The following is an 18,951-nucleotide window of genomic DNA, read 5'->3' on the forward strand; positions in this document are numbered from 1 at the left end:
GTATATGGAATTATTTTTCATTTCCTTAAAAAATTTGATCACATCTAAGACAACAAAAATAACCTATTTAAAAATAATGTTTTTTGGGGCGGTACCTATGGCTCAATGAGTAAGGGGCCGGCCCCATATACTGAGGGTGGTGGGTTCAAACCTGGCCCTGGCGAAAATGCAACAAAAAAATAGCTGGGCGTTGTGGTGGGTGCCTGTAGTCCCAGCTACTTGGGAGGCTCAGGCAAGAGAATCACCTAAGCCCAGGAGTTGGAGGTTGCTATGAGCTGTGTGACGCCACGGCACTCTACTGAGGGTGATAAAGTGAGACTCTGTCTCTACAAAAAATAAAAAATAAAAATGTTTTCTTCAAGTTCTCAGGTGACTGAAGGAAAAAATACTATATATAATTTCTGATGGTCCTTTGGCCAGGTTATTTAGGAGCCACCACTTAAGAGCTCAAACTGGTATTCCAAAGGGAGTGGTTTAAAAATAAACACAAGAAAACATACAACTAATACAATTTCTCTTACTCTTCACTTTTCTTTTTATTATTCAAAAGTCAAATGTTATTTTTAAATCATCCATCCTCAATTTTGATTTAATGTACCGTCATTTTCCCAAGATATGAAATTTCAGAATCTCTTTGGAATACTAATTTCATGTTTCTAGGTTTAACAAAACTGTTGAAGTTTTAAATTCCACTCTATTTCCCTGAATTCTCAAGACAGTTGCTGATGTAAATTTTAATATAAAATATTTAGTCACAAAATAGTATTGCTTTTGTATGCACATAGTTGTAAGATTACTTTGCTTTTGTCAATAAAAACTATACCATCTTTCATAAAACTCTAAACAAATTAAGAACTGTGATGCAAAACAAAAATTACACATGGTAAAACAGGTACCAGCACAACGTTAGGTTATAGTTACATCAAAAAAAGTTTTAATGGTCCCAAATATATATACTCAGCAACTAAGCATACACTCAGGGGAGGAAAAAAAATTAAAAACAAAATGAAACAAAAAAAAAAATTATGACACAATTGACCACATCTAGAATTCCACTCAATCTTTAATCAAGCAGGGACAAATCCCCACTTTAAAAAAAAAAAAAAAAACTGCAGTTTGAAGGGCAAAGGGAACAGATAAAAAAGAGGAAACTTTATATTCGCCCCTCCCCCACAGAGGTTTTCCCAAACCTGTTGTAGTTTGACTAAAATGTTCAGAATGTATGATTTTAAAGGCAGGTCTCTTTATACAAAGAAACTGCTGGCATTCTTAACTAGTGAAGAGTTATGGCAGAAAGGCCCATTCTTCTGAGTCTCAAATATGGTCCAAGAAAGCATATTCTGATTGTAGCAACTGACCAGTCAATCCAGAGTTCCACTTACAAAACCCCTGCCCTGTTGGCTTTTTGTTTCCATTTCCTTCCCTGAGAAAAGGGCAATGTGTGGTCCAAGCTGGAGAGCTCAAAGGCTTAAGTCTTTCCCCTAAATGTATGATATCCCCTCCTCCTGCTCCATTCAATTGGCACTTGATGAGCAGAAGTCAAGTGTGCAAGGCTGATTTGTGTCAGTCATTCACAAGAGACCACTGCACTTTGTTGTGGATTTTGTAAGGGGGAGGAGTAGAGAACCAGTTTTTTTCAACAGGTACTGATCATAGGCAGTTGCTATTATTATGAATCAAATTTTGCTTTCTTTGACAATGGTAGCGCATCTTCCTTTTCTTCATCCTCATCATCATCATCATCATCATCAGGATAATCTACCAGACCCACGAGGCCTCCCTGTTCAGAAACAAGGATTATTTAAAGAATAAAAAATAACATACTACATTTTAAAATACCTGTGTTTTAAGCAAAAACGTTTAAGTTATCTAAAATTAAAACAAAAATCTTTATAAATCCTAGCAAATTGCTCAAGAGACAGAAACAATACTAAATTTCAAGACTTAACAGTGTCTTAGCAGTCTGGAAGGCCTAGGCAGAGCTCACAGGTTCAAGACCAGCCTGAGCCAGAGTGAGCCACCCCCCCCCCGCCCCCCGGTCTCTCAAAATAGCTGGGCATTGTGGCAGGTGCCTAAAGTCCCAGCTACTTGGGAGGCTGAGGCAAGAGAATTGCTTGAGCCCAAGAGTTTGAGTTGCCTTGAGCTACGATGCCACTGCACTCCATAGGGTGACAAATATTTTGTCTCAAAAAAAAAAGACTTAATAGTGCATTAACATCTTTTAAAAACATGAAAATCTAAAACTACTATCAAGATAAAAACTGCAGGCTCGGCGCCTGTGGCTCAAGCCAGCCACATACACCTAAGGTGGTGAGTTCGAATCCAGCCCAGGCCTGCCAAACAACAATGATGACTGCAACCAAAAAAAATTAGCCAGGTGTTGTGGTGAGCACCTGTGGTCCCAGCTACTTGGGAGGCGGGGGCAGGAGACTGACTTGAGCCGAGGAGTTGGAGGTTGCTGTGAGCTGTGATGCCACAGCACCCTACCCAGGGTGACAGCTTGAGGCTCTGTCTCAAAAAAAAAAAAAAAGATAAAAACTGCAATCCTATCATTCTGAGAGGCCAAGGCAGGAGGATTGCTTGAGGTTGGGAGTTTAAGATTAGCCTGGGCAAAGTGAGATCCCTGTCTCTACTAAAAAAATAAATAAAAAAGAAAAAAATTAGCCAAACAGGGTATGCACCTGTGTAGTCCTAGCTACACATGAGGCTGGGGCAAGAGGATTGTTTAAGCCCAGGAGTTTGAGCTTGCTGTGAGCTAGTCTATGAAAACAGAACAAGAGTATCTCAAAACAAAATCAAACAACACTGCAGAAGATAAACAGACCACTAGAAAAGAGGACAGACAGGCCATTAGAGGTTAGGAAAGCAATTCTACACTATCTCTTCCTTATTGTTGCATCTGTGCTTCCTTTTTCTCCTTCACCAGAAACTGCTGTAGCTGATGTTATTTAGCTGGCTATGAAAAATTTACAGTGCTTTGCCCTCAGCCTGCCCTTCCTTTCAGCAAGTCTCAGAGTTGCTTCTTGTCCTTAAGAGCCTCCTGCTCACAGGAGAGTAAAAGATATTATGAAGGGGCATTAGATTGCTAATTTAGATTGGTGATTCTCAAGTGCCAGTCTTTTAACTCATAGCCCAATAATTAACATATTTTATGCCTCAAAAGGATAAATAAAAAGGCCAGCAGAAGGAACCAAAATATTGGTTTTTTTCTGAGATTGTTTTTTCTACAATTTTGTTATTAAAATTATGTTTTTTCTATGTATTTTAGGTTATCTTTCCCCTACCAAGTCTTTATCTGGGTATTAACTGGGAGGGTTGATTAAGTAAAGAATAACAGAAAATTAAAAATTCTGTAAATATCTTGACATACAATTCGGAACATATAATTGTAAAATGCAAAATACCAAAAAGAACACATTCAGACTTCTTCACTGTTCATTAAAAAAACTGAGAAATTTCTCGACTCCTAAGTTCTGATCTACTGGGGAGGGACTCATTATCTAATTCACAAATGTTAAACACCAGTTCCAGAGGCAATATTTAAAGGAGTGTCAGTCACACAAAAGTTACTGTTGAGAAAGATTAATGTAGGGAGAAAAGGGGGCAAAATATCCTAGAAGTAAAAAATGTACCTTTGTAGTAATAGCTGCCGTCTGAGATGTATTTTTAGGGACGGATCCAGGAGAGCCTGGAGATCCTGGGGATCCAGGTGATCCTGGAGAACCAGGCAGATTTGTTGCAGATGACTGGCTGGTGAGGTTAGTCTTTGTTCCACTGGACAAGGAAAGCTTGAAACTTGGGCTCTGCCGTCCAGAAAGATTTGTTTTCAGAAGCACCTCCTTTTCTTCACTTTCTTTTACTAAAAGTGAGAATACTGTCAATAGTTGCTCACCCATACTTTTTTAAATTCCTTCCAAAGACCTGACACTAAAACATGATTAACCAGCATACTCCTTTTGCTGGGGAGAAACACTAAAGTTTAATTTATGAACAAAGCTTACAAAAATACTAAATATGATTGTATCCATTGGATTTTACTCCAGAGAGAAGGAATGAAACCTTTAGTATCATATTTTGTATTCCTACTCTTCTTGAAATACTATATTCCTACTTAACACGAAAAGAAAATTTAGTATGTACCTTTACAACAGTCATATATCATAAAGCAATGGAGTCTTAAAGTATGTGTGACTACATATCCCAAATAGATACTAATCATTTTGTCAAGAAACAGAGAAAAAACCTAGCGTCTATCTGAATGTGCCCAATCTCATCTGATCTTGGAAACTAAGACGGGTAGGACTTGATTAATACTTGGATAGGAGAATAAATCTAGAGTGAGAAAGCCTTCATCTTTCTTGCCCATTTTTTCAACATACATTTCTTCCTTTCCATGAATTTACTTATTGGATCCATAATATCATCATCATTTTTATTTTTGTCAGATGGAGATACTACAGCTTCTCCATCTTCCATGTCATCTTCATCTGTGTTAAACCACATCTCTTCTTCATCTTCTAGTGTTCTGGCATCTCTTCGGTATCTATGATTCCTCAAAATGGAACGCATACTATAAATAAAGAGAACAAAGAGTAAATATATTAATATAAGAAGACTTTATTTAGTCTTCAAGTATTGCTCTAAAATTAGGGCAGTGCCCACAGCTCAGTGGGTAGGGCACCAGCCACATATACGGAGGCTGGCAGGTTCAAATCCAGCCTGGGCCAGCTAGACCAATGACAACTGTAACAAAAAAATGGCTGGGCATTGTGGCAGTTGCCTGTGGTCCCAGCTACTTGGGAAGCTGAGGCAAGAGAATCACTTAAGCCCAAGAGTTTTTGAGGTTGCTGTGAGCTATGATGCCACAGCACTCTACTGAGGGTGACATAGTTACACTCTTAAAACACACACACACACACACACACACACACACACACACTCTCCACCATGTCTAGTATTAGTGAAATCAAACTCCTTATTATCAAAATTGTACTGTTATAGATCCTTTATTCAACTGTTAACATTAGAAATTAACAAATAGGCTCGGCATCAGTGGCTCAAGCAGCTAAGGTGCCAGCCACATACACCAGAACCAGCGGGTTCAAATCGAGCCCAGGCCTGCCAAACAACAATAATGGTTGCAACCAAAAAATAGCCGGGTGTTGTGGCAGACGCCTGTAGTCCCAGCTACTTGGGAGGCTGAGGCAAGATAATCACTTAAGCCCAGGAGTTGGAAGTTGCTGTGAGCTGTGATGCCACAGCACTATACCAAGGGCAACAGCTTGAGGCTCTGTCTCAAAAAAAAAAAAAAGGAAATTAACAAATAATAATTTTCAGATTTGAGATGCACTAGAAATGTGAATTCAGGTGTTTAGAAAAATGTGTAAGATTTTTTAAGATTTGTAACCTTATGGCTCGGCACCTGTGGCTCAAGTGGCTAAGGCGCCAGCCACATACACCTAAGGTGGTAGGTTCGAATCCAGCCTGAGCCAACCATAACAATGATGGCTGCAACCAAAAAATAGCCGGGCACAGTGGTGGGCGCCTGTGGTCCCAGCTACTTAGGAGGCTGAGGCAGAAGACTCGCTTGAACCCAGGAGTTGGAGGTTGCTGTGAGCTGTGATGCCATGGCACCCTACCCAGGGTGACAGCTTGAGGCTCTGTCTCAAAAAAAAAAGAAAAAAAAAAAAAAAGACTTGTAACCTTAATAATTTATAAATTCAAAGGACAGAGGATAATATCTTGCTTTGAACACCTGAAGTCTCACTACCACCTAAGTGTTTGTTTTTCAATATCTAGCTTGATATGTGCCTAAGGGTTTGCAAATCATACTAACATCCACCTAGACCTTCTATTGGCCTTTATAGGAAACTACAATTTCGATTCACTAGCTGCCTACTTTCCTTCCCTAATATCAAATAAAAAAGCCATCACCGAGGGTGGCACCTGTGGCTCAAAAGGTACCCCAGCCAAAAAAAACTGCAAAAAAAAAAACCGTCACTGCACAACTAGATGCTGAATGAATAGGTTCAAATATATGGTAACTTACCTGTCAAGTTTAGGATTATCTTGCCTTTCTCTTTGTTGTTCAAATCTCAGTTTTAATCCTTTAAATGTCTGTACATAATCTACATCTTCCAGTGCTTTCCAGTAATTTTCAATTACATGAGCAGTTAGTGATTTTATATCTTCCTACAGAAAAGAATTGTAAGAAATGATAGCAAAAATGTTTCAGCAAGATGGAGCTTAATTTAGTAAATTCATAAATACACCAAAAGTACTTTCATTTCAAAAAATTCTGACACAGTGTTAGAGATAATTAAACAATGAAAATGGGGGCTCGCCGCCTGTGGCTCAAGCGGCTAAGGCGCCAGCCACATACACCTAAGGTGGCGGGTTCGAATCCCCAGCCCGGGCCCGCCAAACAACAATGATGACTGCAACCAAAAAATAGCCAGGCGTTGTGGCGGGCGCCTGTGGTCCCAGCTACTTGGGAGGCGGAGGCAGGAGACTCGCTTGAGCCCAGGAGTTGGAGGTTGCTGTGAGTGTGATGCCATGGCACTCTACCCAGGGGGACAGCTTGAGGCTCTGTCTCAAAAAAAAAAAAAAAAAAAAAAAACAAAAACCAATGAAAATGGGAATAACACACACTGACTACTATAGTAGTCCTAGATTTACCTATGGGCCCAAGTCCCACCCTAGGTGATTTTGACTCCAGAGGTCTGGGATAGAATCTGGGCATGTGTATTTTAAAAGTATGCCACAGGCTCAGTGCCTATAGCTCAGTGAGAGGCTACACAGAGGTTGGCAGGTTTAAGCTCAGCCCAGGCCTGCTAAACAACAATGACAACTCCAACCAAAAAATAACTGGGCGTTGTGGCAGGCGCCTATAGTTCCACCTACCTAGGAGGCTGAGACAAGAGAACTGCTTAAGACCAAGAGTTTGAGGTTGCTGTGAGCTGTGACACCATGCACTCTACCAAGGGTGACACACTGAAACTCTGTCTCTTAAACAAACAAAAGAAAGTATGCCACAAGCCAGGTGCAGTGGGTAACACCTGTAATCCTAGCACTCTGGGAGGCAAGGAGAGAGGATTGTTTGAACTCAGGAGTTTTAAGACCAGCAAGAGCAAGACCCTGTCTCTCTTAAAAATAGAAAAACTAGTCTGGCCAATAGTCCTAGCTGACTGGCAGGCTGAGGCATAAGGATTACTTGAGCCCGGGAGTTTAAGGTTGCTGTGAACTATAAGCCAGGGCACTCTAGCCTGGGGCAAGAGAGTGAGACTCTGTCTTTAAATAAATAAAAGCATACACATACATTGTATATCAAATCAGTACACTGAACCCCATAAATGCATCAATGTACACAGTTATGATTTAATAAAAACAAAAAAAAGTATGCCACTACAAGTTCTGGAGATAGTGATGGTTGAAAAAACAATATGAATGTACTTAATTCCACTTATACACTTTAAAAATAATTAAAATGGCAAGTGTTATGTTATATATATTTTACAATTAAATCATACCATAATTTTACATAGCACCAATATTTGAGAACTACTAAATTACATTATTAACAACAGAAGAGTCTATTATGAAATTATTTTTCAGAAACATATGAAAGCCAAGAAACACATTCAAATACTTATCTGTCAATTGTACTTTTACTTTTTAAAAATGATTACCATGACAGTATTAAATCAACATCCAATCCATTCTATAAATAATGCATAGCTGTTGAAAAGATTATTTTGACTCTAACTTTGAATCAAATTTCTCCAAATCTTTTGATACATTGGTTTTTCTTTTTAAAATTCTCTCCAAAGAAGGAAGAAGTCTGATAAGCTTCCACCTAACAGGTATAATGTAGGACTACTATATGGCATACTTGTGGATACAGGGTTACAACCTAGACTTTACATAACAAATGCAAACAAGGTAACTAATTGTTTTACCCATATAGTAATCTGAAGTAAAAATAAATAAATTTTAAAAATTCCCTCCAAGTATTCTCAAGTAAGCCAAAATGTCAGTGATGCACATTTAATTTTCTTAAACAATTAAAACCAAAATTCTAACTAAAAAATATAGAACCTACCACTCTGATAAATTCAAACATCTCTATTATGGCAGAGTTCATCAGATTGTAGCGGGATCCATTGTTGAGAAACGCTTTGACTACTGGCTCAAACAAAAAACTTTTCATTATGTAGCGGTTGTAAAACTCATCTTTTAATCCAATAATCTTTCTCTTAAAACGAAGGGCACCTGAAACACAGAGGCATTGTTCTTTAAATCACATACAGCACTTGTATATTTAGATTTACTAATAATACCATAAAAAAACACAAAACAAAAACAAAAAAAACCTGTTTAAGACATATCAATCAGTAAGTCTTCGTGCAGTGATATGTTAGCACTTCCAGAAAGTGAACCTGAAGATAAGGATTATGAAAGTGTTATCAGAGAAGTGTATTTTGTAAGTAGTAGGTGTCATCATAGAACACAAGTCTTAGAAAGCCAGAAAAATTCTGGAAATAAACCAGTTACTAATAGCCAAAATGTAATTTATATCAGAAGAGTTACTGGCAAATGAATTAACTTATACTACTTAAGATGAAAAAATTAAATATATCCTTTTATATATATATCTTTAAAACAATTTTAAAAAACTATTGGTTTATTAGGGCAATCCACTGTACAATTTGGCCTTTAATATTTATGGACACTCTTCATTATCTCCATCAGAATTCACGGGTTTTACATTTATTTATTTGTGGATATGCTTACAGAAATGTTATAAACCCACAAAAATCTGTATGGCCCCAAATTTGCCTTCCCAAAGTTTAGAAATAAATTTAGAGCGAGTATGCTTTTTAAATTTTTTTTCCTAGTTTTTCTTTTTACAATTAATTAGGCTTTAACTTACAGATCAAAAGGTATATTCACATCTTGAGGTATGGGGAGTTACTTAAGTCACCATTCGTCAAGATCCAAATATACTCAGAATGCCAGACTTCAACAAAGCCCTCTTTACCTAAGTAGAATTATCAGTAAGTTAATGCCCCAGTTATTGTAAACAGTTCAAAAAAGCATACTCACTTCATGCAGTCACATCGTCTTCGGTTGGCAAGATTAAATATTGTGTTTGTATTTTGGTTTCTTTGGAGATCATAGAAGTGGCTCGTTAAACTGCCAATATGTTATTAACCAAGTCCTTCATGAGCGGGTAGCCAGGCAACCATGCTGACACGGTTTCTGGGTGGGAAGGCAGAGGAGTAAAGCAGCTCAATTTTTCTTTAGTTGGCAGAAAAGAGGTCCACAAGTGAATGCCCAATTAGGTACAGTTGATTATAAACTGCTTTAACAATTCAACTTATTTAAGAGTGTATCTTTCTAAAGAAACACTCTGGGCAGGGAGTTTTGAAATAGTTTATGGAATAATAATTGCATTTTACTTTTAAATTACTGAATATTTTTAAAAAAGCATGGTGAAATTAGACATCTTAATAAGAGGTATCTTTGTGTGTGGTAAGCCTAATAAGGGTCGATTCTCCCAAAACAATATTCTCTGATTTTTAAAAACGTTAACTGACAAGGGAACTTAGGAATAAAAATCAATACTTTAGTATTGCTTTTTGGCCATGCTAATAGACCAAATTTTAAGCTTTTTGTCATTAAGGCAAGAGTAGTATTACTTTAAGAATTAGTACGCCAACTCTGGCGTACTAAGGCTTTGTGAAGACTTGTGTCCTACCATAACACACACTCACTGACCCCTCTGGTCTGAATGCAGTTCTGAGATAAATGAAAACTCCCTGGAATTCACTAGGTCCAGGGTATGCTGATGACACTATTACACATTAAGCTCACTTTATCCAGAAACTGCTGATGCAGACGGAAGGTAGTTCTAGTTCTAGAAGGTCTTTTTTGTTTGGCTCTCCCTTCCATTTGCCCTCACTTATTTATATCAAGAATTCTGTGTTATTTCCACTCAAACCCATCCCTGAAAAGCAAGCTGCATCAAAAACATCCAACCACTATTTTGTGGTGAATAAAAAGTTACCAGTGAGTTCTGTGAAGTCAGTCAAAGGAAAGAATTCGTATGGAACAGACCAAGTTGGCATAACCACTGTATTTTCAATGTACAGCATGCTCTGCTTCCATTAACATCTCTAACCTTCCTTAATATGCCAGGAACCTCCTGTACTTAAGTTTCAAATATCTCTTAAAAATAATTCATCTTCACCCACACCATATGAAATCTCATGTAATAAGTTTGACTTTTTGCCTTCTATGTCACTACTGAAGACTGAATAAAAGCCTCTATAGTAAAGCTTTTATTTCATTCCTTTTAAAAATTTCCATGTTTTTAACAACAAACCGCCCCTCCCCCCCAACAACATAAAAGTTACTTACAATGTAAGATCAAGAATCGTGAAAAGGCCAAGAAAACAGACTGATGTAATTGATACCCATCAGACTGAATTTAGAAAAGGATTGCTGGCCTCACCCACATTAACTTAATTGTCTTTAAATATGACAAACTATACTAATTAAGCAGCAGCAGATATGAAAAATAAGCCTAAATTCCCAAACTATTTACATTTAATGGCTATTGTTTGTACTTACAAATGTGTATCTAAACTTAAATATTTATAAAACCCTTCCTTAACGAATACTATACCTAATATTTTATTTCAATGTATACTTTTCTCAGAACAACAGTATCTTAAATTTCCCCAAATCTACACTTAGTTCTTAGAAATCCTTGATAAAAACCCCTACTGTATTACTATAAAGGTAGTCCTAAAGAACTTGTTCCTAATGACTGGCATCTTCTTTAAAAAGATTTTTTTTTTTGGAGAGAGTCTCACTTTGTCACCCTTGATGGAGTCCTATGGTTGTTATAGCTCACAGTAACCTCAAACTCTTGGGCTCAAGAAATTCTCTTGCATCAGCCTCCCAAGTAGCTGGGACTACAGGCACCCATCACAATGCCCGGCTATTTTAGAGACAAGTTCTCTCTATGGCTCAGACTGGTCTCAAACTCATGAGCTGAGGCAATCCACCCACCTCAGCCTCCTAGAGTGGTAGGATTATAGGCATGAGCCACTGTGCCCAGTCTAAAAAGATATTCTTATTCACAACTCTGGGAAGAGAGGCAGACTGAGAAATCATTAAGCATTAGGTTTAAGGCTCGGCTCCCATAGCACAGGGATTACAGTGTTACCCACATGCACCAAGGCTGGCAGGTTCAAACCTGACCCAGGCCAGCTAAACAACAATGGCAACTGCAACAAAAGGTGCCCAGGCATTGTGGTGGGCACCTGTAGTCCCAGCTACTGAGGAGGCTGAGGGAAGAGAATTGTTTAAGCCCAAGAGTTTGAGGTTGCTATGAGCTGTGACACCATAGCACTCTAATAAGACTGTCTCAAAAAAAAAAGGCTTAACAGTATCCTGACTCAGGAAAATACCAACAAAAGAAAACATAACGAAGATTTTGCTAGTGTTCTTAGTTTCTAATAATTACAAACTTTTATTTACTTGTAATGATTCACTCTATAGTTCTCATTACCTGATGAACTTTTTTATTATAATACTGCAAGCAGAATAATAAACTGAGGAACCAAACTAAAGAAAAGGCCTTGGCTCAGCACCCATGGCTCAGTGGTTAGGGCGCCGGCCATCCACCAAGGCAGCCAGGTTCAAACCCAGCCTGGAACACTGCAGTTTGGTTGCCAAATGCAACCAAAAAATAGCTGGGCGTTGTGGCGGGCGCCTGTAGTCCCAGCTACTTGGGAGGCTGAGGCAAGAGAAACATTTAAGCCCAAGAGTTTGAGGTTGCTGTGAGCTATGATGCTACGGCACTCTACTGAGGGTGACATAGTAAAACTGTCTCAAAACAAAAATGGAAAAAAAAAACAACACACAAGTAAAAAAAAGGCCTTCACCTTTAGCTATATATCTTGCCACTTTCCACTGGACGTATAAGTCTTAACCTATAGCAAACCCACACTTATACTTAACATCTTAACTACAGTCAACCAAGAATGCCAATGATGAAGACACAACTCAAATTACCTCCATTGTGAAACTTTCCTGATTTGCCTCTTTAAATTGGAATAAATTGTTTCTCCTTTTCCAAACACACTTCAATATAGTGATTATGTTGTATTTTGATTTTCACATGATTTTTTCTTCCAATGAATTCTGATTCCCTTGAAAGCTAAGTCCAGGCCTAAAATCATATTCATTTTGCTAGTGCACCAGTCATAGATCATACTTAATCAAATCTAAGGTAGCACTAATTGCAACTTTTTTCTATTACTAAGGAAACAAAGTATGAACTACCAATTAGGACATGCTATAAATTTTAAGACTCACCTTGATTTCAGAGATAATAAATATGTAAAACTGCACATTTAGAATAAGTATAATATGGTAGTGGGTGCTTAATGTATTTCTTAAGATAAAACTGTTTAAATTTATTCATTTATTCATATTTTGCCTTCTGTTCCATCTGCTCACAAAGTCCCTTTCCTATACTTGATGAAAATCCACTAACTTGACATGAAAGAAATTCAAAGAATTATGAACACCCTCTAAACTTGGTGTTGGTATGCCTACGTTTTCTGTGTTAGGTATCTAAGAAAAATGAATATATGTCACCCTGACACAATGTTTAATGAACTGAAGGAAACTTGTTTCCAGAACTATTTTAAAGATAAAATGTTGATAGAGTAAAACAAAAGAAACATCCTTAAATTATAAAAAACATTTTAAAATTATGAAATTTTAATTTATAATTAAAGGAAATTTAAAACAAGCAAAACCATTTAAAATGAAGTAAATTAAAGACAGCCAAATGGAGATGCTCAGGCCTCTAGATACTTTCAAAAAACAATAAACATCCGAACTTACCTTTAAAAACCAAAAGGCAAAAGTCAATTACCAGCAGACATCTCTCTTACTGAGCCTCCTACCCCTACGCTTTGGTCTGCCAATTTACCAGTAAAGATAGTTGAAATATGGAAACTCATTACCACCTAAGCAGTCTGGATGCTGCATGGTCAAGACCATTATGGATTAACAAGAACAATCTAGTTAAAAGACTATCTGTTGTTCTAAAAAGTGTTTGCAAACAATTTCCCTAAAGGTCCTTGGAGTACATATTTTATATATTTTAAAGCCATCTTTTATTTTATTTTATCTTTTTGAGACAGAGCCTCAAACTGTCGCCCTGGGTAGAGTGCTGTGGCATCACAGCTCAAAGCAATCTCCAACTCCTGGGCTTAAGCGATTCTCTTGCCTCAGCCTCCCAAGTAGCTGGAACTACAGGCTCCCACCACAATGCCCGGACTATTTTTTGGTTGTAGTTGTCATTATTGTTTGGCAGGGCCAGGCTGGATTTGAACCTGCCAACTCCAATGTATGTGGCTGGCTCCTTAGCTGCTTGAGCTACAGGCACCAAGCCTAAAGCCATCTTTATTTATTTTGTGTGTGTGTGTAGTTTTTTTTTTTTGGCTGGGGCTGGGTTTGAACCCGCCACCTCTGGCATATGGGGCCAGTGCCCTACTCCTTTGAGCTACAGGCGCTGCCCTCCTAAAGCCATCTTTTAAAAACAAAAAAAAATTTGGCTTACAAGTTGTACAAAAATAGGCCATAGCCACCCCTTATTTAAAATAACTGAAAAAAAAAAAAAAAGGTCAAAGCCACTGTTTTAAAAATCAAATTTAATTCTGTAGATACACTCCGACCCCTTAGCTATGTTTGACAAAGATGAGAGTCAGGAAAATTACTCACTTAATGTGGCTAAACTATATAATTGGTGGTAGAGCAAGTATTAGAACTAAGGTCTCTCTATAATCACTGTGACCCTTTCACAGGCAATAAGATCCAAAGATACCAATAATATATAAAGACAATGAATAGTTCTATCAGAAGCAACACTTACATAACGCCAAAAAAGCATGCTTTGAGGCCATAAGAACTAGCACTCTCCGGAGAATATCCTTATTAATAATGTAGTTCTTTATATGGTAGGTGTGGTGCTCTACACAAAATGTTAACAATTCCAATACAAGTGCCAATAGTTGAGCAGTTTGAAAATCATCTAAAAGAAATAAAACACAATTATGTTCATGGTCTAACATTCTTTTCCTTCTCCAATTTAAGAATTTAAATTCTAATCAAGAAAAATCCCTTCTTGGATTAACATTTATTGAATGCCTACCATGTGCCAGGAACTGTGCTTTACAATACTGTTTGGTTGAGACAGGGTGGAGGTTGCTCTGTTGCCTGGGTTAGAGTACAGCGGTGTCATCATAGCTCACTGCAACTTCAAACTCCTGGGTTTAAGTGATCTTCCTGCCTCAGCTTCCCGAGTAGCTGTGACTACAGGCACAGGCCACCATGCCTGGTCTGTTTTTGTGTAGAGCCAGGGGGGGTCTTGCTATGTTGCCCCAAGCTGGTCTTGAACTGGTCTAAACCGATCCTCTTCCCTTGGCCTTCCAAACTGCTAGGATTACAGGCATAAACTACCACGCCAGGCCTCTTAATTAACCTAAACAACCCTATGAGGAATTAGCTTCACAATAGTTCAAGTCTATTATTAGCTAATTGGACCCAAATCAGAAAAGTTATTAAGGCAAAGTAAGGATAGAAATGTAGAAAATCTGCTTTATCCCAAAGTTTAAGAACCCTCTATCAAGTGTCTTAACATGCCCTCTAATAAATGTACATACATCATAAGAGGTTCTGCCAGATACTATGTAATCTTATGTGGAGTAACTTTCTTGTTCCCTTCATTCTAGGGTATTTTGTGCTTTTAATATATATGTGTCTGTGTATATATATATGTATATATATATTTAGAGATGGTGTTTACAGTGGCAAGGCCAAAGCTTACCACAGCCTCAAATGAACCTCCTACCTGAGCCTCTTAAGGTGCTAAGAATACTGGCAGCACCAATCCTGGCTAATTTTTTGAAAGTTTTTTATAGAGATGAGGTCTGTGTTGTCCTAGCTGGTCTCAAACAAACTCCAGGCCTCAAGCAATCCTCCTGCTTTGGCTTCCCAAAGCACTGGGATTATAAGGTGTGAACTGCTGCACCTGGCCTTATGCCGCCTTTATGACAAAATGAGTCCACACCAAATTATAATTATCAGCTTATCTTTATTCCTCACCAGGCAGCAGACCTCTGAAAGCTATTTTTTCTCACGCCTCCCCTACAACTTAGCCTCTATAGATTATATAACACAGTCCTTCCACACAATCAGTTTTCAATAAATGCTGAATGAATTGAATATGTGGGTTTGGAAAGATGCCTCAAGCTTTACTCAATATGAATAAAGTAATAGAGAAAAATGAATATTCACATTTCACAGACCTGATTCTTCAGTCACGCAAAATAGTAAATTTAACATGTTTTCTATAAGTGGTGGCCCACTTCAAGAATTTTTACCACAAGCATCTCTTTTCAAAATAATTAGTCATCATCTATGTTAACCTAGTAGTTCAAAGTTTTAAGAACTATTATTATTACTTTTTTTTTTAGGGGACAGCCTGCCACCCCACTCCTACCCGTCCCAGCCCTTGCGTCTCCTATGGCTTCCTATAAAGACTATTACTTAACACCACCTTTGAGTTTCAGAATTCAACAAGGGAACTCTTAGCTACCAACCTGTATTATCTTACCTTTACTAGGTTTGTCTTCTGTTGTATTTGCTAGTAAGGGAGCAGTGAGAACATGCATACAGTGCTTGTAGAAGAAACCCAGAAATTCAGTCTTTTCTGTTTTCTAAGGAATCAAAAACACCTCCATGAACTTTAACTGCACTGGTTTCTACTAGCAATAAACAATATACTAGCTATAAAAAAGGAAAAAAACGCCCATGGCTTACATTGGCAGTGGCTAACATGTTCTCTGGGTCAACTAAAGTTCGAAGCAGTCCCATAAGTTGGACTGCTCCTCCAAGTTCAGGATCTGTATCACAAATCATATGTTCTATAATGAGGTTGATGAGTAAAATATCCTGGTGAGAAAAATAGACATAATAAGGACCACTTACTACTAGGAAGAATGGAAAAAGCACAAACTAAGACATAAACTACAGCACTATACATAGATCTAGCTATCTTGTTAACTGCAAACCAAATGAAGTGATTAACTCATTTCTTTAATAGGTCATGTAACAGTGTTTCTTTCCCTAAACTGTGGTACAGGGACATTCCACCAAATAGTACTGAAAAGATAAGAAATTTCTATTATCTTTAAATTCCTCTGATTAAAGAAAAAAACAAAGTTTCAGTGTGGTGCTAATATTCTTTCAACGTCTTTTTTTTCTTTTTTTGGAAGAAAGCTAATGGGCTTTAGGTTACCTTTCAACAGTAAGAATATTTAGCTTTAATAATGTATAACACTGTTTTACTTTCACTGCATTTTTATAGATTCCTTCTACTTATGGCAAATGAGCTCTGTTTTCCACGTGCAAACATGATGTAAAGTTTCCTCTCAAAATAAATTCAGGAAAAAAAAATCAGTCCATGCCTGAATGTCTGCAATTGGGAAAATAAAACTACTATATTTAGAGAGTGCACAGAACAAACAGATTAAATAGATTCCAAATGTCAAAGAAAATAGATCGCCAGTTTTCCTGAGGCCCTATTATGCTCCTGGTTCAAGGAGTAAATGAAAACTGAGAGGGATTCAGTGAGAAACTTCCTGCTCCTGTTTATATACACGCAATGGTAGGACAGACGAGGACAGAGAAAATGTAGACCCAATATATGGAAATGATGATCCAGAGTAGGAATCAAGAGCCCTACTACTGCATGTGTGCAAAGTATTTTGAGGTACATAAAGGCATGTTCAACTAGTGGGTTACCAGGGTCAACAAGAACAGCATTGTTTATTTTCAATAATATGAATATTTTTATGTTCAAGATACGGTGATTTTATAAAAGAAGAATGTGACATAACATTCAACAGTTCAAACTAGTCCTTTTTTTGCATCTACCCTGGCACTGTAATTCAAAAAGAAAACCTTAAATATAGAAATCACTAGGCATTCCACTTTATTAAAACACATTAATTAGGATCTTTTCGAAAAGTAACAAAGCCTATTTTCTCATTTTGTAAAAATAGCACAGGTTGGAATTCCACGTAAGGTTTTTTTTTCTTTTGGAGACAAGAGTCTTACTCTAAGGCCCATGCTAGAGTGCCTTAGGCTCCTATCAGCCTAGCTCATAGCATCCTCAACCTCGTGGGCTCAAGTGATCCTCTTGTCCTGGCTTCCCAAATAGTTAGGACTACAGGTGCCTACCACAATGTGCAGCTAATTTTTCTATTTTTAGCAGAAATGGGGTCTCAGCTCTTGTTCAGGCTGGTCTCCAACTCCTTAGCTCAGGCAAATCTTCCCTCAGAGTTCAGAGTGCTAAGATTACAGGCCATCATGAGCCATAATGCCCAGCAAATTTTTTTTCCTAAGGGAATAATATCTTTTTCCCTCTTCTCCCTAAGGAGTTGAGGGCAAAATATCTTAGTCTATTCTTAGTAAAAAGTTACTTCTGAAATTTTATAGAAAAAGAAAGAAAAATCAGATCACTGAATACTCTTACGATAAAGCAGAAGAACAACACACATTTAGGGATCCGAATATGTTATGTACTATATGATCAAGAAGTGCCCTTCACATTACTAGGATATATTTTCTCATTCACTTTATAACTGATAAATCTATTATAATTTCTCACAGATACTAGAGTGTTAGAAAGTGTGTGCAAACAAGACAACAGCTTGTCCTCTACGGTCAGGTAGTAAAGATATAAGGGACTATGCTTCATTTCTTCATTTTTGATGATTTTGAGAATTTATTCCTAGTAAACTCTATGTTTTCCTAGGGAAGTTACTGATAATTCTACAGAGAGAAGAACAATTGATTAAGTGATTTAAGTAAGACAACACAGCAAATTAACTTCAAAACTAGAAGCTTGATGTAAAAAGAAAAAAAAAAAATTTTTTTTTTTTTTTTTTTTTTGAGACAGAGTTTCACTATGTTGCCCTTGGTAGGGTGCTATAGCGTCACAGCTCACAGCAACCTCCAACTCTTGGGCTCAAGCAATTCTCTTGCCTCAGCCTCCCAAGTAGCTGGGACTACAGGTGCCCACCACAATGCCCAGCTATTTTTTGTTGTTCTCATGATTATTGTTTAGCAAGGCCCAGGCCGGGTTTGAACCCACCAACCCTGATGTATGTGGCCGGCGCCCTAACCACTGAACAATGAGCACCAAGCCATTGAAATAAAAAATTTTAAAGGAAATTTAAATCAAACATTAACAAATAATTGCTGTAAAACAGTATATTTATAAATAGATGGGGCCAATTTAGAATATCAATAGCTATTTGATATTATGGCTATATTTTTTCCAAATACCAACAATTTAAGTCTTAAAAATGAATAAAAACAGTTAGTTATAACTTCCTATGTATAAATACTTACTATTAGTACAAATAATATTTACCTTGTTGGTTATTTTTTGCTCTGTTAACTTCTTACTTACATCATCATTCTGTTGTGCCTCCTGCATGACAAACTCTCGTACCATGGATGGATTATATTCAACCAAGTATGAGAATATATCAGTAGCAGCACTTCGCACCTGTGTATCATCCATGCCCTGTGGATAAAAAGCCCTTATTTCTCCTACAATTATAAAAATATGGAACTTATAGCTATGTAAATATCCAAATCTAACAAACTGTAAGAAAATGCTGCAATGTAAAATAAAGTTCAAAAAAATTCTGCTGCATGTAAAACTCTTATTTAATGGATGAATTTACACTTTTTAAGACAGAGTCTCACTTTGTCACCCTCAGTAGAGTGCTGTAGCATCACAGCTCACAGCAACCTCAAACTCTTGGGCTTAAGTGATTCTCTTGCCTC

General features: G+C 37.5%; 1 protein-coding gene across 2 annotated transcripts in view; it reads right to left on the reverse strand.

The window, feature by feature from the left end:
• Positions 1 to 517: 517 nt before the first annotated feature.
• The window catches only part of PPP4R3A (protein phosphatase 4 regulatory subunit 3A), a 62,786-nt gene continuing 44,352 nt past the window's right edge, over positions 518 to 18,951 (reverse strand). The window contains exons 7-15 of one of the 2 annotated variants that reach the window (XM_023511541.1): positions 18,569 to 18,685; positions 15,910 to 16,041; positions 15,704 to 15,806; positions 13,961 to 14,119; positions 8,102 to 8,271; positions 6,050 to 6,192; positions 4,380 to 4,570; positions 3,633 to 3,859; positions 518 to 1,780 (exon numbers count right to left, since the gene is read on the reverse strand). In XM_023511541.1, coding sequence (XP_023367309.1) covers positions 1,670 to 1,780; positions 3,633 to 3,859; positions 4,380 to 4,570; positions 6,050 to 6,192; positions 8,102 to 8,271; positions 13,961 to 14,119; positions 15,704 to 15,806; positions 15,910 to 16,041; positions 18,569 to 18,685 — 1,353 coding nt within the window. In that variant the 3' untranslated portion in view covers positions 518 to 1,669. Of the gene's footprint in view, positions 1,781 to 3,632; positions 3,860 to 4,379; positions 4,571 to 6,049; positions 6,193 to 8,101; positions 8,272 to 13,960; positions 14,120 to 15,703; positions 15,807 to 15,909; positions 16,042 to 18,529; positions 18,686 to 18,951 lie in introns of both variants that reach the window. The other variant, XM_012803501.2, reaches the window with a different exon arrangement.

Source organism: Otolemur garnettii, unplaced genomic scaffold (genome assembly GCF_000181295.1).
Source record: "Otolemur garnettii isolate 467f Iridium unplaced genomic scaffold, OtoGar3 scaffold00020, whole genome shotgun sequence".
NCBI classification, from domain to species: Eukaryota; Metazoa; Chordata; class Mammalia; order Primates; family Galagidae; genus Otolemur; species Otolemur garnettii.